At 43.9% G+C, this 24200-nt stretch overlaps 1 protein-coding gene across 2 annotated transcripts in view; it reads left to right on the forward strand.

The window, feature by feature from the left end:
• Positions 1–7943, forward strand: part of angptl5 (angiopoietin-like 5) — a 32422-nt gene extending 24479 nt beyond the window's left edge. For both annotated transcript variants that reach the window (XM_080197877.1, XM_080197879.1), the window contains exons 6-8: positions 428–548; positions 2742–2927; positions 7152–7943. In XM_080197877.1, coding sequence (XP_080054003.1) covers positions 428–548; positions 2742–2927; positions 7152–7465 — 621 coding nt within the window. In that variant the 3' untranslated portion in view covers positions 7466–7943. The remainder of the gene's footprint in view (positions 1–427; positions 549–2741; positions 2928–7151) is intronic.
• Positions 7944–24200: the final 16257 nt, after the last annotated feature.

Below are 24200 nucleotides of genomic sequence, written 5' to 3' on the forward strand. Positions count from 1 at the left end.
TATCTTACCCAGCCTGAATGAAGAAGGTTGGGTTGGACAGGGGTTTTAGAATTTCAGTGAGGATAAGTCCATCCAGAGTGGCAAATGGCCAGTAATGACCACTCTGAGGAAGTTAAGGGCCATTGTACAATCTCCCATTGTAATTTATTTTTTCAAAGCTTCATTGTGATGGAACTCCTTACCTAGCTTAGTCTTTACTCCAGGAGTTTAAAACTCAACTCATATTCAACTAATCACTACTTTCTAATTGACTATGATTTCTCTTTTGCTCTTTCCAATCTTCAGTCCTTCAAGCACAATGGCTTTTTGCAGTTCAACTGGATCTCTGAATCAAAACGTATTTGTGAGAACTTGCTTTGATGTTCTCCTTCTCAACGCAGATACCTTTAGTCCTAAAACCTAATTACAATGATATCTTATCTTATAGGTGTTCTGTGAGATGGACTACATGGGTGGTGGTTGGACTGTGTTTCAGAAACGGATTGATGGAATTATTGAATTTGAACGAACGTGGGCAGAGTACATGGATGGCTTTGGTGACCTTGGTGGTATATATTCAACAATATGATGAAGAAAAATGTTTTTATCCATTTCAAGTCTAATGCCACTAACTTGTAGCGTACAAAAATATTAGGAGTAACAGTCCAATGACTTACCAATTCATTCCAGTGGTAACCTTGATTGGAGTAGATTTGAAAAGTTGTAAATTAAGCTGGGACTTGGCTATGCTTAGACCCTGAACATTTTGTGTATTACCTGTGGGGATGAGAGTCTCTGTTGCCCCAAGTATTTCTATTGACAAAAGAACTAGAAGAAATGGGAATGCTTATAGGGAATGCCTAATAATACATCCATGTCTGCGAGCAACTGTTTTCTGCAGAAGTCTTGAAGTCAGAAAAATATTCTTCAGCACATCACTTTGTAGACTTTGGCAACTGGAAACATATAAAAAGCACCAAACACCTATTGAATCATAACCATAGCAAGAGTAAATCAACCTCATCTGGAAGTAATTGATGATCCCTTTAAATAGTTTGTGGGAGTCCTTCCTGTTGCTGTGCACATGTGTGCATCTGTATGAGGTTAACCGAAAGCATTGTTTGGATTTTTGAGTTCCAAAATGGCACCACTAGTGTCAAAGTACCATTAGCTTTTAATCAGTGTCATGATCTGCCTATTCCGCATACATTTGATAGATGTTCACTGTCCATTTGCTGATGTCTGTACCAGAACGGTTGGTCATGCATGTCTCATGCACCATTGACACCGACAGGTTGGGGGGGGGGGTGCGGGGTTCAATTCACCCAGCCTGCTTGCAGGCTGGGAGACATAGTGGAGACTGTTTAGAGGGCTCCCTACTGGGTACCATGGCCTCCATGTGTCTCTGAGCCCAGATTTCCGGTGGCGTCAGCTCTGCACCAGAAGTTGGTGCGAAGCTGATTTAAATATTTAAATGTTGATTCCAATTCCATTCGCCCAGGACTGAAATATCCCAGCCCACTAGCTTCTCCCCCCCATCACAAGTGCTGCACTGAGGCCGAATTTAGAACAGCTCTTCACCAAATGGGAGTTGGTGACCCAACCCCACTGGAGTGAAGGGTGGCTGTGGAGGCCTCTGAGGGGGTTGGGGATAATGGGGGGTGGTGGGGGGGGGGGGTGACCCCTTACCTTAGTTTTACAACTCAGGTGCTAAACTGCCTTTCCTTATTATAGATACTAGCAGACCCAGACTTTCTAGGGTGATTTTGAGCCCACACTCTCTGTCTGCTGGAAAGATAGTGTGTGCTTAAAATCCGGAGAGGTGATTCACTTTGGTGAGTTTCTGAGTTATGATCTCACTGACCGCTGACCAGTGGAGTTGCATAAGACATGCCACGGGACCGCAGAAATCCCTTTTTAATACATTAACATGTCATTAGCGAGCACGTTCTTTGGACTTGCCTCGTCAATGGATATTCAGCATGTGCCAACATTACATCATGGCGGCGCCATTTACAACAGCTTCATTTGGACATGGACCTCATATGGGGGTCTCCCCAGGATCATAAAAATAAGTATAGCCCCTGTGGGAAAGGCAACAATCCTGCCACTGCCCCTTAGTGCAGGTTGGCATCATGCCAACCTCACAGTGCCAACATGGCAGTGCCAACCTGTGCCAAGGGGTGGGATCCTCATTTGAGGGGGGGATTCATTTAGATATAGTGCTGGCCGAGAGTGGATGGAGGAACAGTGGATGCTGGCTCTGGTCATTTGCAGGGACATTGGTGGTGATAGATGCCAGCTCAGACTCTGGAACAGGAAGGAGAAGATGGGAATGTGCCGATGATTGGTTGGGTCGATCAGAGGTGAGGAGAGGAGGGCTGATGATCCAATTGGGAGTGGGCGGGGACCCCGAGATCTCTGTAGTGGGCTGTGGGAGAAGTTTACTCAGGTTCTGATTGGGCCGCCCTTTAAACATGGTGCCCTGATCTCTGTGCAGCTGAGTTTGCTGGCACGTTTAGGCCCCGCCCCCTACACGACGCCACGAAACATTCGCTGTGAATTTTTTTAGCCAGAGTATCGTAAGACCTTGAAAGAAAACTGATTGGTTTTGCTGGAGGAAAGTACATTGATTTTTTTCACCCAAAACAATACTCAGCCATATTTTGGTGAGATTTCACTTTCTGTTTTTATTTACAGTTTTAGGGTCAGGAGAAAAGTTTAGTATTTTATCACAAATTTACTTTCTAATTTTCAAACAGGTGAGTTCTGGCTGGGATTAAGAAATATCTTCCACATAGTGCATCAGAAGAACACCAAGTTCAGTCTTCGTGTTGCCTTGGAATCAGATGATGGAAATACAGCTTATGCATCTTATGAGGATTTTTATATTGATGATGAAAATGAACAATTCAAGATCCACATTGGACATTTTACTGGAACTGCTGGTATGATTAATTTGTAGATTCCTTTGCGGTTTCACCTAAACAACCTGTCAATTGATGCCATAAGTCATGAAATCAGATATTACAGCCTTCTTCTCTTTGACTTATATGTGGCGGTCTTACATAAGGATTGGTGAAACAATGTGGGTTCTTCATCTGAAGGTAAGACAATGCACAGATAATGTTCACTAGAAGGTTATGCACAGTACATCTGACTTCTATTACTGCTGCTTCAGACCAACTACGAGTTAAGGGACACGTGCATCATATCCTGTAGAAATAGGTGTGTTTGACAGTAGTTTAAAATATGGTCCTTTACAAGTGTGTGTCATCATATCACAAGAACTGAATCAGGAAATTTCTGGACTCAGCAGACCTGCCGCAACAAAAATGGTCCATTATGTTCAATTTTCACTTTAAAGGGATGTGAGGACATGATGAACAATAGCCTGCCTGAACCTGGAGGCAGATCAGAGGCAGAGTTGGGCTCTGATGATGAGGGCAGATCATGACTCAGGCCCAAAAAAGGCTACTTCTCACCAAAATATATGCAATTTTTGGCCAACTAGTTAATTGCACATTGTGGGCCTTCCATCAGAACTATAGATTTTAATGCTGCCTTGTTGACCTTGTTTGACGAAGGACCGTACAGCGGCAACTGAATGCCCACAGAGTTTCACAAGATCGAGCCATACAGATGATTGCATCTTGAGTGATTCAGCAGATCCTGATTCTTTGCAATAGCTGAGTTTATCATAATGCCTCAGGGGCTGAATTTTAGATGCTTCATGGAAAACATTTGCCCTTCCACTTACCCTTTCACTACTCATCCACCAGTGTGTGTGCACCCAAATACGCTTTGTCCATTATCCTCATAGTGGCCTAATTTCATCAAAGATGACTGACTTAAAGGGTGCAGGTCACTAGAAATATGTTTTGCTTGGAACCTACCAAGCCATGTAAATGTAAAAACAACAAATGCCAGGTCACCCAACTAGATAATTATGTTTCTACATGTTAACGGATGCAGGTTATGTGTTGCACTGCATAAAGCAAGAAACCTTACTTGTCTATGTGGTTTCTTCATTGTCATGCCTAAGTGATGCAGAGGACAGCTCCAGAAATGCGAGAGAGATGACACCCAGGTTCTGTGACCAGGACCTTAAGATTCTGGTCTGGAGGTCAATACAGGAGGAAAATCCTTTATTCTGTGGAAGGAAGAACGCTTCCAGAATTGCCAAGGGAATTAGACAGGATATAGTGCATCCACAATGAATGCAAAAGGGGCCATTAATCCAGTGCCAGGATTCCATGACCTCCTGCATTTTGCAAAGGTGAATTATTTGGCATAAGCTCACGTGTCCCTGTGATAGTTGATTGCTGAATGACACACCAGCTAGGGTACACTTGGCACATACACTTGGCATATTGTTGAATACTCATGTAGGTCCAAGCAGTCATTGGGTGACACAAGAATGCCCGTTTAGATCCTTCACCACACTGATGATCTTCATCTCTGGATGCAAGATAAAATGAGTATTTCAGCCTATCTGTCAGGATGTTTTCCACTGTAGCCCTCCACCTCAGTAGCATCTCCATCAGGTCGACAGGCTATTCCTTGCCCTCCTGTTTCTCCAACTCCTTGTCCAAGATTCAAGTCTTTTACCATCTCTGGCCCCTTGATATGAGTGGTCGTCCATATTGTAGTGCATACAGCAAATGACCACTATCCCAACCACACTTTCAGATGCCTACCCAAGTGATCAAGGCATCTGAACTGCATCTTTAACAGGCCAATAGCCAGCTCGACAGTTGTTCTTATCTGCAAATAGCTGTTACTATAGCAAATGGGGCCCTTTCCCCAGTTGTCTCAAGGAAGTGACATCTAGCTTCTTAATAGGTACCCTTTGTTCCCCAGAAGCCAACCTCAGACTTGAGATCTGGGCTGGAAAAGTTATGGTAGGCATGAATGATTCAGCATAAACAAGTCATGGCATGTGCCAGGGAAATGTGCTCGCATATGCAAGAAAGTTTTATTGTGGTGGAACACAACCTGCATAATGGTGGAGTGGGATGATATTCTGTTCGTAGATGTCTTAGGCCACTGTATTATACTGACGTAGATACACTATACCTCCACTGTTAACTTCCCACAAGTTCAAGGAGTGGTAGATTGTATCTATGTAACTTGAGGGAAGTTAACTGTGGAGGTATAGTCCATAGCTCTTTGCATTTGCGACACCACATCTGTGGGGAAGTTGATGCATTGTCTGATTAAGCAATGGCTGCATTTGTGATGGTGGTGATGTGCCAGTGGACAGCTAACCGAGAGATCAGAGATCTGTGGCGGTACCCTGGAAGAGGCAAGCCACATAGATATTGAAAGTCAGTCATCTTCAGTGTGAAATGCAGGACGAGGGGATTGGATTGTTTGTGTCACAAGAACTTCCTCCACCATGGCAGAGAAGTCTCTGACCATTTCTTTTAAAAGTTGGAGATTTAACCTACTATGCCTCTTGGTGATGTCAAGAAAACTGCTTCGGAAATGGTGCACCCTTCTCTGAGGGAGTATCTCCTCCTCCTCCTCGTACTTCTTCCTGCTGAGATCTGCGGTGGCCCTGTGAACTCCTGGATGGATTCTCTGACTCTGGCCACATGATTAGGTGCATTGACCCGAACAGGTGCCAGAGTGTGGCAACTAGGGGAATTTCACAGTAATTTCATTGCAATGTTAATGTAAACCTTACTTGTGACTAATAAATAAATTCTAATTTTACCTTAATATTGCTGCTGCTGCCCTTCCATTGCCCTTATATGGGAAGGTGCTGCACCAATTTTTTTCAACTTGCTTCCTTCACTACAGACTTCACCCAGTAGGCCTTGCAGTTCATCCCATCTCCCAGTTAGTTGCCTAAAACAAGGAATAATTTAAAGATGGTGGCAGGAATGCTGAGGTCCCGAGCATGCAGAGGTCTGTCGGAGGTAAGGAATCAGCTGGCCTCAAGCCATGTCCAGGGTCAGTGCAATTAGTTCTCCCTGTGCTACTGAAGAATCAGCAGCAGAATGAGGGAATGCAGGTGATGTTGTCAGGAATACTGCAATAACTGAGAGGCTGTTGGGAGGAGTCCCATAGACTGCAGGTAAAGGAGATATTGCCACATTTGTGTGTTATGCCCTGCCCAACATTGTAAATGTGGCATCCTCAGCAGAAAGTCTGGGGCAGGAAATGGTCGCCATGGATGACAGCGTCCAAAGCACAGCAGGTCATGGTCGAGACACAGCGCGTGATGCCTGAGGGGTTCAGAAGCATTCTCAAGACGCAGCGGATCATGGAATGCTGGCTTTGAGAGTATGCCCAGTCACAGCGGACTATCACTGAGGAGCTTCAAAGTTTGGCTCAGTCCCAGAGGGCTCTTGCTGTGGGCATTGAGAGCTTGGCCCAGAATCAGAGGACTGTCACCGAGAGCTTGCACGCCATGGGGTATACACAATTGGGTCTCCAATACTGGCAAGGCCAGTGACGCCAACGCTTCTGAAGCTCAGTTCAACTGCTCCGCCATTTTGTGGAATGACCTAGGGTCCATTGGCACCCCAAGGGAGGAGGATGAGCTGGAGCCCATACCGGGATCTTCCACCTGGAAGACTCTGCTGTTGCCAGGTCTTACAAATTTTCCTTATGTGAGATTTAAATTGTTCTTTGGGAATAGCTTTAGTTATTAGAAAGTTCTGTCATCAAACTTTTTATTGTGGTGTATTACTGATGGAATAGAAAATGAATGCATTTTAAAAGGATAGCGTTCTTTATCTGTTTTAAAATTTGTTTGGCACTGTGGTCTTGGTATATAATGTATCTACTTCAGAGAAATAATATCACAGAACGTAATAAAAGTGAAAAACTTGCATTTTATCTTTCTCTCTAAATTATTACCGGAATACATGTAGAATGATACCATGACAAAATGTTCCAAATCAACTCAGGATCATGTTGGCATTTTGACTGCATCTTTAAACAACTTCTTATTTTTAGTAATTAATGTGCAGTTGATGAATTTACTAAGTTAAAGTGAATAGTTGTAATTAGAATCCTATATAAGTGAGTCATTTAAAAAAAAAATTGAATTAGATTCTCTCTATGTTGCATTTGGATGATTACAATGTGAAGAGGCACGTTTTCACACAAAGTCTTCAGTTTCATAGGATTCTGATTGCATTTTTTTTTAATTCTAGGGGATGCTTTTCGAGGGTTTGGAACACAGGATGACCAGAATGGAATGCTGTTCAGTACTTTTGATCGTGATAATGATGGTTGCAAATCACAGTGTAATATACAAACAAGTTCTGTCGACAGCTGCAGTGTTTATCAGAATAAGACTGGCTGGTGGTACAATCAATGTGGCCTGGCCAACCTGAATGGAGCTTACCTCGTAACAAAAAATTCACCTACTTCCCATATTCGTTGGGAGACATGGAGAAAAAATGGGGTACCAATCACGATTAAGTCAGTTTCAATGAACCTCCTGCGATCCAATCCACATTTTTAGGACTCGCCATTGTCCAAGATTCTGAACTTTGAAGGTGATTATTGAATGTTGTTGTATTTGTATTAACACAAATTTAACAGCTCTAATTTTTCTTTTTGTTTTCATTTTACTTTTAGGAGTGGCTATTGTCCTATATATTTCACATTGTAAACCAATATACTGCTGACCAACAGCAATATTAATCACAATTATTCATCACACAATCAACTTTTTTATCCTTTCACATGTAGAAATTTTAAAAGCAATGTATTAACAACAATATGCTGCACAATAAATACATAATACTGATTAGGATTGCAAATCTATAAATTCTGCAACATTTATAAAACTTGAAAGGATTAAATATCTTGAGCTGTTTATGCCCATTGATGCAATGCAGTCCCCAGAATAGGTCACATTGATGTCTTATTTACAGTTGTGCATACTTAATGCATTATGGCACATATAAGATAAGTTTCCTGTCTGCAAATATTGGTGATGCCAGTGGAAATTGCTCATGGAGATTGGGAATTTTGTTAGTGGTTTTTGCATCCTGATATGTTTATAAACAATCCCATTTAACATTAACATTTTTTTAATGGTGTACGCCTATGTCATTACAACTCGTATCACACTCATGCTAAATGAATGATCAGGGCCCTTAGTAGTTCTGCTGAATCTCCCAATATTTGAGTGGAAGTATTATGAAAGGTAAGTTGCTTTGCTAAGTCAAACATGAAGGGGCACAAGTTTTTTTAGGGAAATTATTTGGATACATTTTCCCTATATGATTCTTGAAGTTATTTTGGATGCATTTTCTCACATGCTTCAGAATAAACTGCTATGTCTTGGGCCCCATACTTAAGGAAGGATGTGCTGGCCTCGGAGGGGATCCAGAAGGGAGTTACCAGAATACCAGGAATGAAAGATTTGTAATTTGAGGAGCGCTTCAGGAGCCTGGGTCTATACTCAATGGAGTTTAGGAGGATGAGGGGGGATCTAATCGAAACTTACAGAATACTGAGAGGCCTAGATAGAGTGGACATGGAGAGAATGTTTCAACTAGCAGGAGAGAATAGAACTCGAGGGCACAACCTCAGAATGAAGGGACGCTCCTTTAAAACTGAGATGAGGAGGAATTTCTTCAGCCAGAGAGTGGTTAATCTGTGGAACTGATTGCCACAGAAGACTGTGGAGGCCAGGTCATTAAATGTCTTTAAGACATAGATAGGTTCTTGATCAATAAGGAAATCAAGAGTTATACAGGGAGAAGGCGGGGCAATGGAGATGAGAATCATATCAACCATGCTTGAATAGGGGAGCAGACTCAATGGGCCGAATGGTTTGGTTTTGCTCCAATATCTTATGGTCTTATCTTCTACTCTTCATCTAAATTTGCTGGCTTCAATATCTTGAATAACTGTATGCCTTTGTGAATATCTTTTGCAACCTTAATATCAAAGTCAGCTTTTAACAATACTTCCAGGATAATTAACATTTAATTATTTTAACTATTGGAATTATGGCATGATGATAATTGCCTTTTCTGACTTCAGTTTTTCAGTGTAATGTAACTACAGGATATACTGATTGTTGTTGCACCTCATTTAAAACAAGCTAACAGCCTATGCACTCTCAACTTTTGCAAATTGTGGGTACAACCTCTGTCCCTGCCTCCTATGAAAGGGAGCTGGTTCAGTTATCAATGGTTATAGTGTAGGGCTTGGGGCCAAGACTAATGGGGCAGAATTGGTTGTGTGAGATCCACCTTGATTGGCTTAGCATCTTTCAGCTATAGAATGACCACCTTTGTGGAGTCCAGCTTAAATACCTTGAAGTTTTCCAGGAAAGTCTAGGAGACCTAGACTTATTAAAGGAGACAAGGAGACCTTAAATGTTGACAAAGAAGCAATTTCACAATTTTGCAAGGCCTGCCCAGTACCATTTGCCTTATGGGAGGAAGGTGAAGCAGGAATCCGAAGACTGGAATGTAAAGTGATCATCAAACCAATTCAATTTGTGGAATGGACATCACTGGTACCAATTTTGAAGCCAGATGGATCAGTCTACCTTTGTGGGAATTTTATACAAACGGCAAACCATATCCACGCAGCTGGATAAATAAACCGATTCCTTGGATTGAGGATTTATACCCAAAGTTGGCAGGTGGACATTTGTTTTTGAAACCTGATATGAGTCACGTTTACTTACAATTACAGCCAAACAAGAATTCCCAGAGATATCCAACAATTCATACTTATAAAAGCCTTTAACGATACACTAGGCTGCCCTCTGGGGTATTGACAGCCTGCTCAATATTCCAACGAACAATGGAGAACATTTTACAAGCTATACCTCAGGTTGCTATATATCTGGATGACATCCTTATAGCAGGAAAAACAAATAAGGAACACCTAGATAACATTGAGGAAGTTCTAAGTCAATTTTTCAAGGCAGACATATGCCTAAGAAGGGAAAAATGTATATTCCAGGATGCCAAGTGACCTATCTGGACTAGAGAGTAGACAAGTCTATACTGCACCCCTTGGAGGAAAGTTGCAGGCGATCAAAGGCACCCAGCTTTTATGTCCATCCAGAGTTAAGATTATTTCTAGGGTTGGTAACCTACTACGGGAAATTTATACCCAACCTTGCCTCCATCTTAGCTCCATTACACCAAGTCCTAAAAAAGAATCAGCGTTGTGAGTGGTCTTCCATTCAATCCTTGGCTTTTAATAAAGTAAAGCAACAGCTTTCCTCGTCAAACGATCTGCCGTATTGTGATCCCAGGAAAGGACAATTCCTGACCTGCGACACACCCCTGTATTAATTGAGGCGGCATTGGCACATAGGTGGCCAAACGGAAAGGAGCACCCAATTGCATACTCTTCCAGGACCTTGGCTATTGTGGAATGCAAATACACCCACATTGAAAAGGAAGGATTGGCAGTGATATTTGGTGTGAAAAATTCCACCACTACCATCATTATCATGGGCCATAAGCCACTACTGAGACTGCTAAGGGAAGGCAAGGTTATGCCACCCATAACATTGGCCCAAATCTAGTGGTGGGCTTCATTATTGGCTATCTACAATTATCAGTTGGAACAGTATCCTGGAACCTGAGATGCTAATGCAGATGCCTTGAGTCAGCCATTAGCAGACACCCCACAGACGGTACTGCCAATGGAAGAGACTGTAATGACAGTGAACTTTTTGGAGACTCTCCTGGTAGCAGCAAATAAAATTCGACTGTGGCCTCAAACAGACTCAGTTCTTGCTAAATTGAAACAGCTTGTGCTGACAGGGGAAACCAAAAGGCCATTACAGTCCGAATTCCACCCCTCTAGAAGTTGGAGAGAGCAACTGACCATAGAAGATGGCAAACCCTTATGGGGATCAAGAGTTGTTGTCACAAGCCAGGGCCACCATTCCAGCCTGGTTGAACTTGACCATAGCATCCAGGAGTGACCAAAATGAAGATGCTCAAAAGAAGTTATGTCTGGTGGGCAGCATGGATACAGATGTAGCCGCGCTTGTGGGTCAGTGTCAGCAATGTCAACAAGGGCTGAAATTACCACCATCAGTTCCTCTGTACCCTTTGGAATGGCCGACGTGGACTGGGCTACATGTCAATTATGCAGGTGCTTTCATGGGCTTGATGTTCCTCGTAATTATAGATGTCCACTCCAAATGGATGAACATACACAGGGCGCATTTGTTGAATAAGAAGACAATGGTAGAGAAACCGTGTGCATCCTTCATGGGATCCCAGTGGTGCTGATTTCTGACACTGGACCATTCTTTACCAGCTGGGAATTCATTTATTTTATGAAGTTGAATGGAATTCAACGCATTAAGACGGTGCTATGTTATTGATTGTCCAACAACCCTGCAGAAAGAGTGGTCCAGACCTTGAAAGCAGGCTTAAAGGAACAACCTGAAACCCCTTCGGACACCAACTTTTCAGATTACTGTTTGACTACAGAACAATCCACTCCCGCATGCAAATAGCAGAAAAGCCCCAGCCCAGTCGCTCATGGGCAGACAACTCTGCACCATGTTGAGGCTGGTCTTCTTGAACCTGTGGGGGAGGGTGGAAAGGCATCAAGAAGCCCAGTGCTGAGTTCACAACAACACCAGCTATGAGAGACACTTAAATGTGGGTGTTAAGGTACTGTTAAAGAATCATGGAAATGGTTCGGAGTGGTTGTAACAAGGTATGGTTGACTAAAGGTTAGGACCGTTTTCATACTAAGTCCATGTCAGGGATACCATCCTGAGAAAACACCTGGAGCATTTGAAAGCCTTAAATTCTCAGGAACAAACAATGCCCAGCATATCGGGAACCTCGGAAAGATTTCCAGGACCCATGAGCTCCCACTCTCCATCTCCAGTCGTTGCAACATCTGAGTTCGAAATGGTCACAGCAGACAGTGCCTGGAGGTTGAGAGGGTTCTGTATGGGGAGAAACTTTTTTTTTATCTTGGTATCCTTTAAAAAGAGTACTTCAATCTCTTAAAGGCCAACATCACAGGTGAAAGGCTCATTTAGAGCCCACTTTGCCATTGCAGCGCTGTGGGACCAGCTTCCAGGCTTTTTTTTTGACCAATTCTCAAAAGTATTGTGGGAAAAGTGAGCAGTGAAGGTAGTAGACCACTTTTTCCACTTGAGTTGATGCTTAGTCAAAAAAAACAGAAAAATTTGCCCTTTATCTTGTATACTTTGCTATCTACAATCTAATAGAGTCAAAGAGTCATAGAAGTTTACAGCATGGAAACAGGCCCAACTTGTCCATGCCGCCCTTTTTTTTGTAAACCCTTAAGATAATCCTAATTGCCTGCATTTGGCTCATATCTAATCTCTAGAGTATTATAAAAACAAAATATTGGCCCATAATCTCTGATCACCGGGGTGCTGTATCCTTGTGTTACCCCAGATATGTGCGAAGCAACCCTCATGGAAGTTCCCACGTAATGATTGCATGGCAATTGCCTGATATGTTTGAACTTTTGCTAGGCGATTACCCTACATTGGGAACCATTCTAATACTCCAATATGAATCGGAGACTTCGGATGGTATCGACTATCTTATCGGAATAGTTACCCAGAAAAAGTTAGAGGAGTTAAAACCACTTCTAACTTCTGAATAACTAGTACTGCACCACCCCCCCCCAGCTATTGACCACACAATGGACTGACATCTCTCCGACCACCCACGACTACCCTCCACTCCCCCAACTACTGCCAAGTCCCCTGACTGCCCTCTCAACCACCCGACACTCCTCAGCTCTCTGACTACACTCCCACCTCTCAATTACCCCACCACCTGACTACGTCCCTAACCTTCCTGCCCTCCTGACTATCTCCACCCCCCCAATTACACTCTTGTACACTCCCGATAACATTGTTACCCCCAGCCTCGCCCAAGCTCCCAACTGTCCTGCACTGGACTTGTAGTATAGGGTATTCAGCATTGTAAGCATTAATGTGAGATTAGGAATAGTACCACCTACATTACGATGAGAGTTACATGGTGGAACACCAAGCACAGTAGTAGTCTGGTAGAAGCCAGCTTGAGGATAGTGCCTAGTAAAGGTTGTACCTTGGAGATGTATATGGTTATGTATTAGTAATAAGCACTTAATGTTCAGTCACATAAACTTCTAGGCCTCTTAATGAGTCACTGAACAAACCTTTCAAATGTGCTGGCAGTGAATCAATAAACCATAATCTCAAAGAAGCTGAAGAATGATTGCAGAGAATGAAAAAGTAAGGAAACTGCGGTGTGCCTAAACCAAGAGCAATTGGAGATCACCTAAAAATGTTCCATTGCCAGACCTGATTGATAAAAACAAAGTCAGAGAAACTATCCATATCACAAAGGCTGAGCAAAATTAAAAAATAAAAAAAGAAGCGGAAAGGCAGAAAGGAAAAGATTTGTGGGTTTCAGCAGCAACCCTTTTATGGGTTTAAATGAGGATTGTTTACTTACTTAATGCTCTGGCACTCACAAGTCACACACACAAATCAAGGAAGTGCAGTTGAAGATAATAGTCCTTTCTTATAAGCAAAAATAATAGTTCACCATTCATGTGATTATTATTTCCTGGAAAGCACACTTGCGGGCCTGATGAAGTAGATGTCTGCATTCTTGAAGGATGTTTTAGGCAAATAGGATTCTCTCAACAGGACAGAATTTCTGTAGGTCACGCAATTATTTGCTTGTAGTCTGATTGCCAATAGAACATTTTCTGTTATGATGGACACAAAAGGAATAGGCTTGGAGATCCTGCAACGTTACAGTCTCCGGTTCTTTTACGACATAGACGTTATTGCCCTTTCTGCTGCTGCTGTGTCTTACTTTCTATAGCCAGCATTTAAAGTTTATAAGGGATTATATATGACTGTCTTATCATGTGACTCATACAGTCATAGAATCATCGATGTTTACAGTATGGAAACAGGCCCTTCTGCCCATCTTATCCTTGCCACCCTTTTTTTAAACACTTAAGCTAATCCCAATTGTCCGCATTTGCCCCATATCCCTCTATACCCATCTTATCCATGTAACTGTCTAAATCCTTTTTGAAAGACAAAATTGTATCTGTCTCTACTATTACCTCTGGGCAGCTTGTCCAAGACACTCAGCACCATCTGTGTGGAAAAATTGCCCCTTTGGACACTTCTGTATCCTTCCCCTCTCACCTTAAACTTTTGCCTTCCAGTTTTAGACTCCCCTGTTTTTGGGAAAAGAGATTGACTATCAAGTTGATCTGTGCCCCTTTTTATTTTATAGACCTCTTTAAGATCACCCCTCAGCCTTCTACACTCCAGAGGGAAAAGTCCCAGTCTATCCAGCCTCTTCTTATAACTTAAACCATCAAGTCCGGGTAGCATCCTACTAAATCTTTTCTGCACTCGTTCTAGTTTAATAATATCCTTTCTATAATAAGGTGACCAGAACTGTATTTCAAGTGTGGTCTTACCAGTGTCTTGTACAACTTCAACAAGATGTCCCAACTCCTGTATTTAGTGTTCTGACTAATGAAACCAAGCATGCTGAATGCCTTTTTCACCATTCTGTCCACCTGTGACTCTACTTTAAAGGGTCTGTGAATGTGTATGCCTAAATCCCTTTGTTCTGTAATTCTCTCCAACGCCCTACCATTAACTGAGTAAGTCCTGCCCTGGTTGAATCTACCAAAATGCAGCTTGAGGACATTCGTCTCATTAGAGAGAATGAGGAGATAATTGATAGGAACTATCGGCAAGTGGTCACACCAGGGCAACGGGAAGAAGGCACGTGGGTAACTATTAGGAAGGGGAAACCTCAGGTGATGGAGAGCACGCCGGTGGATGTCCCCCTTCAAAATAAGTACTCCTGCCTGAGTACCACTGGGGGGGACAGCTCATCTGGAGGAGGAAGCGGTGGCCAGCTCTCTGGAGCTGAGCCAGTACTTCAAAAAACTAAGAAAGAGAGCAGCAAGGCAGTACTAATAGGGGACTCCATAGTGAGGGGATCAGACAGGCGTTTTTGTGGACGCAGACTAGAGTCGCGGATGGTGGTTTGTCTCCCTGGAGCTGGGATCTGGGATGCCTCTGGACACGTCCCAGACATCCTGAAAGGGGAGGGTGAGGAACCGCAGGTTGTGGTTCATATAGGTACTGCTGACATAGGCAGGAAGAGGGAAGCAGTCATGAAAAGGGATTATAGGGAACTGGGTAGGCAGCTGAGAAAGAGGAATGCGAAGGTAGTAATCTCAGGATTGCTGCCTGCGCCGCGGGAGAATGAGAGCAGGAATGGAATGAGGTGGAGGGTGAATGCGTGGCTGAGGGATTGGAGCAAGGGGCAGGGATTCCAATTCCTGGATCATTGGGACCTCTTTAGGGGCAGGTGTGACCTGTACAGTAAAGACGGGTGGCACTTGAATCCCAGACGGACCAATATCTTGGTGGGAAGACTGGCTAGGGCTACTGGGGGGAGGGAACAGAGATGAGGAGACTGAGACCGAGGAGGTTAGCTCCCGGGTAGGGAAAGACTGTAGACAGTATGAGAGGGAGGTTAGACGGGTGGTGGAGAAGAGAAATGTCCAGACTGAGGGGCTGAGGTGTGTCTATTTTAACGCCAGGAGTGTAGTAAATAAGGTAGATGAGCTTAGGGCGTGGATTGCTGCTTGGGAATGTGATGTGGTGGCCATTACAGAGACTTGGATATCTCAGGGACAGGACTGGGTACTTCAGGTGCCAAGACTCATGCTTCAGGAAGGACAGAGTTGGGGGCAAAAGAGGTGGTGGAGTGGCACTGTTGATCAGGGACAGTGTCATCGCTGCAGAGAAGGAGGATGCCGTGGAGGGACTGTCTGCAGAGTCTCTATGGGTGGAAGTTAGGAATAGCAAAGGGTCGATAACTTTGCTGGGTGTTTTCTATAGGCCGCCCAATAGTGACAGGGAAGTTGAGGTGCAGATAGGGAAACAGATCCTAGAGAGATGTAGTAATAACAGAGTTGTCGTGATGGGAGACTTTAATTTCCCAAACATCGACTGGAATATCCCAAGGGTAAGGGGTTTGGATGGAGAGGAGTTTGTTAGGTGTGTTCAGGAGGGTTTCCTGACACAGTACGTGGATAAGCCTACAAGAGAAGAGGCTGTACTTGACCTGGTGCTGGCTAATGAACCAGCACAGGTGTCGGATCTCTCGGTAGGAGAGCATCTTGGGGATGGAGATCATAATTCTATCTCCTCCACGATAGCATTTGAAAGAGATAGGATCAGGCAGGCTGGGAAGGTGTTTGTCTGGAGTAAGGGGAAATATGAAGACATCAGGCAGATAATTGGACGAATAAACTGGAAGGAGGTGTTCTTGGGGAAAAGTACAGAAGGAAGGTGGCGGATATTCAAGGAATGTTTGACTGGAGCTCTGCACGATAACGTTCCGATGAGACAAGGAGATTTTGGTAGGGTGCAGGAAACGTGGTGCACGAAGGTTGTGGTGAACCTAGTCAGGAAGAAAAGAAAGGTGTATAAAAGGTTCAGAGAGCTAGGAGATGTTAAGGATCTAGAGGAGTATAAGGCTTGTAGAAAGGAGCTTAAAAAGGAAATTAGGAGAGCCAGAAGGGGTCATGAGAAGGCTTTGGCAGGTAAGATTAAGGACAATCCCAAGGCCTTCTACAAATATGTGAAAAGTAAAAGGATGAGAAGAAAAGGGATAGGACCTATAAAAGGTGAAGGGGGAAAAGTCTGTGTGGAACCGGAAGAAATGGCAGAAGTGCTTAATGAGTACTTTGCCTCGGTATTCACGGTGGAAAGTGGGAGGTTGTACTGCAGGTTTGCGGCAGACTGAAAAGATTGAGTATGTGGATGTTAAGGAAGAGGATGTGTTGAACTTTTAAACTCTATCAAGATAGACAAGTCGCCGGGACCGGATGGGATGTACCCCAGGTTACTGTGGGAGGTGAGGGAAGTGATTGCAGAGCCCCTGGCGATGATCTTTGTGGCGTCGATGGAGATGGGAGAGGATCCGGAGGATTGGAGGATTGCGGATGTGGTTCCTATTTTCAAGAAAGGGAACAGGGATAGCCCAGGAAATTACCGGCCGGTGAGTCTGGCCTCAGTGGTTGGTAAGCTGATGGAGAGGCTTCTGAGGGACAAGATGTATGAGCATTTGGAGAAGTTTATAATGATCAGAAATAGTCAACATGGTTTTGTCAAGGGCAGATCGTGCCTTACGAGCTTAGTTGAGTTCTTTGAGAATGTTCTGTCATTGACGAAGGAAGAGCGGTAGACGTGGTTTACATGGACTTCAGCAAGGCATTTGACAAGGTCCCCCATGCAAGACTTCTTGAGAAGGTGAGAGGGCATGGGATCCAAGGGGCTTTGGCCTTGTGGATCCGGAACTGGCTTGCCTGCAGAAGGCAGAGAGTGGTTGTGGATGGGTCTTTTTCTGCGTGGAGGCCGGTCACCGGAGGAGTGCCCCAGGGGTCTGTTCTAGGACCCTTGCTGTTTGTCATTTTCATAAATGACCTGGATGAGGAAGTGGAGGGATGGGTTAGTAAGTTCGCCGACGATACGAAGGTTGGTGGTGTTGTGGATGGTCTGGAGGGATGTCAGAAGTTGCAGCGTGAGATAGATAGGATGTAAGACTGGGCGGAGAAGTGGCAGATGGACTTCAACGCAGGTAAATGTGTAGTGGTCCATTTTGGCAGGACCAATGGGATGAAGGAATACAATATCGAGGATAGGAGTCTTAGCTGTGTTGAAGAGCAGAAGGATCTTGGGGTCCGGGTCCATAGGACTCTTAAATTGGCCTCGCAGGTGGAGGATGTGGTCAAGAAGGCGTATGGTGTACTGGCCTTCATTAATCGAGGGATTGAGTTTAGGAGTCGGGAGGTAATGCTGCAACTTTATAAGACCCTTGTCAGACCCCACTTGGAGTACAGTGTGCAGTTCTGGTCACCTCACTATAGGAAGGACGTGGAAGCTATTGAGAGGGTGCAGAGGAGATTTACAAGGATGTTGCCTGGATTGGGAGGCATGCCTTATGAAGATAGGTTGAGGGAGCTGGGACTCTTCTCTGTGGAGAGACGAAGGTTGAGAGGCGACCTGATAGAGGTTTATAAGATGTTGAGAGGAATAGATAGGGTGGATTCTCTGAGGCTATTTCCCCGGGCTGAAATGGTTGCTATGAGAGGACACAGATTTAAGGAGCAGGGAAACAAGTACAGAGGAGATGTTAGGGGTAAGTTTTTCACTCAGAGGGTGGTGAGTGAATGGAATCAGCTGCCGTCGGTGGTGGTGGAGGCAAACTCGCTGGGGTCTTTTAAAAGACTTCTGGATGAGTATATGGGATCTAATGGGATTGGGGGTTATAGATAGGTCTATGGCTTAGTAGGTATAGATGTGATCGGCGCAACTTGTGGGCCGAAGGGCCTGTTTGTGCTGTAGTGTTCTATGTTCTATTATCTCGCATTTAGCTAAATTAAACTCCATCTGCCATTCGTCAGCCCACTGGCCCAATTGATCAAGATTCCATTACAATCGGAGATAAGTTTTTCACTGCCCACTATGTCACCAATCTTGGTATCATTTGCAAAGTTACTAACCATGCCTCCTATATTCTCATCCAAATCATTAATATAAATGACAAATAACAATGGAACCAGCACTGATCCCTGAGGCATACCGCTGGTCGCAGGCTTCCTGGTTGAAAAAAATCCTTTACAATCCATTTAGATACCTCACTCTGAATCCTGTGAGATTTAACCTTATGCAACAATCTACCATGTGGTACCTTGTCAAAAGCCTTGCTAACGTCCATGTAGACAACATCAACTGCACTGCCCTCATCTACCTTCTTGGTTACCCTTTCAAAAACTCAAATCAAATTTGTGAGACATGATTTTCCACTCACAAAGCCATGCTGACTGTCCCTAATCAGTCCTTGCCTCTCTAAATGCCTCCAGATCCTGTTTCTCAAAATACCTTCCAACAACTTACCCATCACAGATGTGAGGCTCACTGGCCTTTGGTTTCCAGGCTTTTCCCTGCAGCCTTTTTAAACAAAGACACAACATTGCCACTCTCCAATCTTCAGGCACCTGTGACTATCTATGATTCAAATATCTCGGTTAGGGACCCCGCAATTTCCTCCCTAGCCTCCCACAATGTCCTTGGATACACTTCATCAGGTACCAGGGATTTATCTACCTTGATGCACTTGTGAGATTTCCAGGGCCTCTTTCTCTGTAAAATGTATACTCCTTAAGATATCACCATTTATTTCCCCAAGTTCCCTAACATCCATGCTTTACTCAACAGTAAATACGGATGAGAAATATTCATTTAGGATCTCACCCATCCCTTGTGGATCCACACATAGATGACCTTGTTGATCTTTAAGAGGCCCTACTCTCTCCCTTGTTATTCTTTAGCCCCTTATGTATTTGTAGAGGTTCTTTGGATTCTCCTTTGCCTTATCTGCCAAAACAAGCTCATTGTGCTCTTTTTTGCCCTCCTGATTTCTCTCTTAACTCTACTCCTACACCCCATATATTCTTCAAGGGATTCACTTGATCCCAGCTGCTTATGCATGTTATGTGCCTCTTTCTTCTTCTTGACCAGGGCTTCAATATCCCAAGTCATTCAGGGTTCCCTACTTCTGCCAACCTTACCCTTGTCACGAGACTCCTCGTGATTGCAGTTCCTTTTCGAAATATGGTGTCGGTCTTGGGCTGATTAGCCACACTGTGGTTTATTGCATGAAGATCTTTAGCCTGAGGGAGTTAAGACAATCATATTCTTGGTTTCAAGAAGACCCATTCAATGCAGAAATATTTTTGATGGCCTCAGGATGTGCCCTTTGTTCTCTGTTAGACAATGAGTCAGTTTTTGAAAACACAGAGCAGGTCGATTAATGTTCAGGAGACATCTTTGCAACAGCACCTTGTTCCTTTTAAATTGAAACGGTTAATTTCAGAGTCCACATTGAATAAAGTTTGTATCTTAAAAGTTAGGAATATAATATATCATTACTGGGCATAGCAATGCACATTGGACAGAATTTTACATTAAATGTGAGAGTATTTGCCCAAACCGGAATCAGTTGAAATTGTACAAAAAGACATTGGGTGTGTTTTCTAACATCATTGGGTTCATGCACAACATTACAGTTGATCGGCACATGTGGAAGTTGAAGTTGTGCCCATTGACAGTTAAGAGGGCACTTAAGCAAATTAAGGAGCCAATTGTTTATGAGTTGACATGGCCTGTCCACTATATGGTTGGCGGATGAGCCAATCAGTCTAACAGCCTTCATGTTTTCATTACAACTCTACTCATGTTGGCTTAAAATAATTGGTATTAAATAAAAATTCAAAAAGACTTTTGAGGGGTGAGGTACTATGTGACCCAAATGCTTGAATTTGTAGTATTGATACAGTTTGCAGCAGTTTATTGATTTTTTTTACGGTTACTGCAACTCCCGTAGGAAGCTCCATAGCAGCTGTCAGCCTTCAGAGAGTGCCCACCCACACTCTCATGCCAACTGGCACCTGCCCTTTTCTTGCAATCTCACATCCTGGCACTACCGAGGCTTTCTCAGCATGCATTTCACACTGGCTGCCTATTAATTAGCCAGCCAGTGTGAAATGAGGGTTGGGAGCTGATCATGGTCAGAAACACATATTGCATCCCTTTCCGGGCCGGCTGATCACACGTTCCACAAGCCCAAGATTCATGCCATTAAGATAGTTGGTCACTAGATTAAATTGTATTAAGTTGACAACAGACAAGAAATACATGCCTTCAGATTCATGACTGGTTAGAAATAATATGCAGCAGGTGCAAAATTTCAAGCTGCATTGAGTGTGAGTGGTGATTGTGCAGGGAAGATAGGGAGGGCATAGCTGACCACAGCAGGTTTAGGGTTGTGACGGCGCTATGAAGGATCATGGGGACTGAGGAAGATAGCTGGATGATAGAGGGAAGGTCAATCCAAAGGCGGTTTAAACATTATGGAGGGGATAGCAAGGGTGATTGAGGGCAAGTGAATGGTGTAGTTGAAAGTACCGAGGGTAACAGAGGACAAATCAAGCATAGTAGAGGAAGGGCCAAGGATAATGGTTGGCAGGTTGAGGGGTATAGAACATAGAACATTACAGCGCAGAACAGGCCCTTCGGCCCACGATGTTGCGCCGACCAGTTAAAAAGCAGTGACCCTCTAACCTAAACCAAACCCTTTCCATCCATAAACCTATCCACGGATTTCTTAAACACCCCCAAACTAGGTGCATTTACAACTGCAGCAGGCAGGGCATTCCAATCCCTCACCACCCTCTGGGTAAAGAACCTACCCGTGACATCCGTCCTATAACTACCACCCCTTAATTTAAAGCTATGCCCCCTCATGCTAGCTTTCTCCATCCGAGGAAAAAGGCTATCACTGTCCACCCTATCTAAACCTCTAATCATCTTATATGTTTCAATAAGGTCCCCTCTTAGCCGCCTTCTTTCTAACGAAAACAACCTCAAATCCCTCAGTCTCTCCTCATAGGACCTCCCCTCCATACCAGGCAACATCCTGGTAAACCTCCTCTGCACCCTCTCCAAAGCCTCCACATCCTTCCTATAATGTGGGGACCAGAACTGCACACAATACTCCAAGTGCGGCCGCACCAGAGTCTTGTACAGGGGCAGGTCCAGAATGCCAGGATGCAACCCGTTTGCAATGGGGGCAGCAGTTCTAATTTGACAGACAGTTGATAAAGGGTGATGACTCAAGGATCACAGAGGGCAGGGTTAGGGTGATGGAACGAGGGTCAAAAGGAATGCAGAGATGGTCAAAGACGCGTGAGAGAGGATGCAGGGTAATGGCTTGCAACTCCAGCGATCCAATTATGACAGGTGGAAAGGGGATGGCAGCAGTTCAAGTTCAAACTCTTCCTCTCAGATGGTGTGGTTGGCAACTTCCACAGTCTCACAAGTGGCTGGGCCCCTTGACTCTCCATAGCCGATTAGCTGGCCATTGTATGATTGAATCTCTGAGTTGAAATCCTGTGTACTTCTGGTTCTGCTGTCAGGACACTAGTTGCTGCAACAAGATTTCATCCACAGTTTCCATTACTAATCCTGCCTTTTTATTCTCGATTGATTTAATTAACTAAATTTAAATCCCCAGCTGTCATGGTGGAATTTGTACTTGATTCTCCAGGTTAGTCACGTCTCTGGAATAATAGTCCAGTGACATAATCGTAAGACTATGGTCACTTTCGGAGAAGTGAAGAATGGTTGGGCTATTAGAGGGATGAAGGTGAAAGGGATCATGGAATTAGGGACTCCACTGAAGCACTTCCACTGCTCATCTATTGAAACTCTGTCAAATCCCTCCCTCACCCCCAGCCAGTGTCCCAGTGGCAACTGTGCCACTGCTCTAGTACAGGTGGAGGCTTTTTGTTGAGCTTTCATGGAGTGGAATTTAATCCAGGCAGTCACGACCTTGCCAGCTGGCTGGAGAGCCAGCAGGAAATCCACATCACCTACTTTTGGAGGAAGTCCACCAAGTTAACTGCCAGTCAGGCATTTAAGTGGAGAATCTGAGGTCAGCAGCTCTTCATTGCAGGCAGTGCCATTAGAGTCAATGGTGCTGCTGACAATGAACTTACCAGAGGACTGGGATTAACAACTGTTGAGTAAGGGCAGGATAGGAGTCATGGGGTGAATGTTGTGGGATGGGGGAGGGTGGTTGGAGGCAAGGACAGGAGTGTCATCCCCTGCCCCCCCCTCCCCAATGCCTGGCCCCTTGGTCAGGCACTATACTTGACACTGAGCCCCTTTCTACTGGAGCCCTCAAGCAAACCAAAAGGCTTCCCATGTGCTGACTGCCTTTCCTGCCTCTGAGAGGAGGTGCTTAAATGGGTATTTATTACATACTTAAGGGCTTCAATTTGTGATAGGCTGGAAAGGCCTTTTAATTGGAGCAGACATGGGAAGGTGACAGGATTCCCACATGACACCTTCCCACCTGACTAATTGTACCTCATTTTCAAATGCACTTCAGGGATGGGCATTAAATTCTGCATTGTGCTCTGAAATCCAGAGGGCATTAGACAAGAGCCCCTGGGTGACTGATAGGTACTCAAAATTGCCTTGCTCGTGTGGGAGACCAGCAAATGCCATAAAGTTGAGCGTCCATCCATTTTAATTGGCATTATCACAACACAGTTGCCACAACCAATGGTCTTCAAACAAGTCATGGCTTATTCATTTCTGTATCACTGATTGGGAGTTGCTGGAGTTGTCTTCAGTGGCATCCCAAAAGGATCTAGTAACAAAAATGTTGAGAATGACGGTAAAGAGTGGTCAGTTGCCACATTTACAGCAGGCTGCAAATGTTGCAGCTACTTGGAATAACAAACTGGTGCCTCCTGGCACACAGCTGTCCAGACAAGTCAAAGAAGTTTATTCTCTGCGCCTGGACTCGATGGGCAGGCATGACCTCGTTTGAACTGTACATCCCTACTCTGGCCTCCCTGTTGCTTCTCCTTCTGTTGTTCTCTCCCTGTGGAGCTACAAGTCTGTGACACATGAACTCAATTTTAAGCACAAAATTCTAGGTCGATATCACTAACTGAGTGATTTACATATGTTGATTGGCACCCACCTCTCCTAAGGAGCAACATAAAGCACTCCAGTGAAATAGAGAAGTTGGTAGATTGGAGCTAGCTTCCTGATGCATTGACATTTTTAACAATTATGTACATCTTTCACCCAAAACCACCAACCCTTCTGGTTAAATGTTAGGGCAAGAACTGAGAAATGGATTGACCTTTAAAGTGAAGGTTTATCATTCATTTCATTATTTGAAATTCTGTACACTGGATAACTAAAGAATTGGAATTCAGTCAACCAATGCTGCCAAGGTCTTAATTAAATAGTAGACATTTGCAGTGTGGCAGTTTGAGCTAAATATGTTGGCCATCTGTCAGTGCTAAAAGCATCTGAGTCAAAATAGATTGTCCCACATTAACAAATTTAATTCAAACTGGGGAAAACCCATTTAAAAACTTTTTAAAAATCTTCTGTTCTATTTTTAAAGAAAGGTTTATTGCCTAAACCTATAAAATTATCAGAAACAGTCATTATATAAGTTCAAAAAATAAGTTCAGAGGAAAATAATCACTTTCAATGGAAATTTTTTTTTAAACCAAGCATATTTTGTGCTTGTATTCCAACATGACACAAACTAATTAACAGATATGCC

This window comes from Carcharhinus amblyrhynchos, chromosome 10 (assembly GCF_965287045.1).
Source record: "Carcharhinus amblyrhynchos chromosome 10, sCarAmb.v2.hapA, whole genome shotgun sequence".
NCBI lineage: Eukaryota > Metazoa > Chordata > Chondrichthyes > Carcharhiniformes > Carcharhinidae > Carcharhinus > Carcharhinus amblyrhynchos.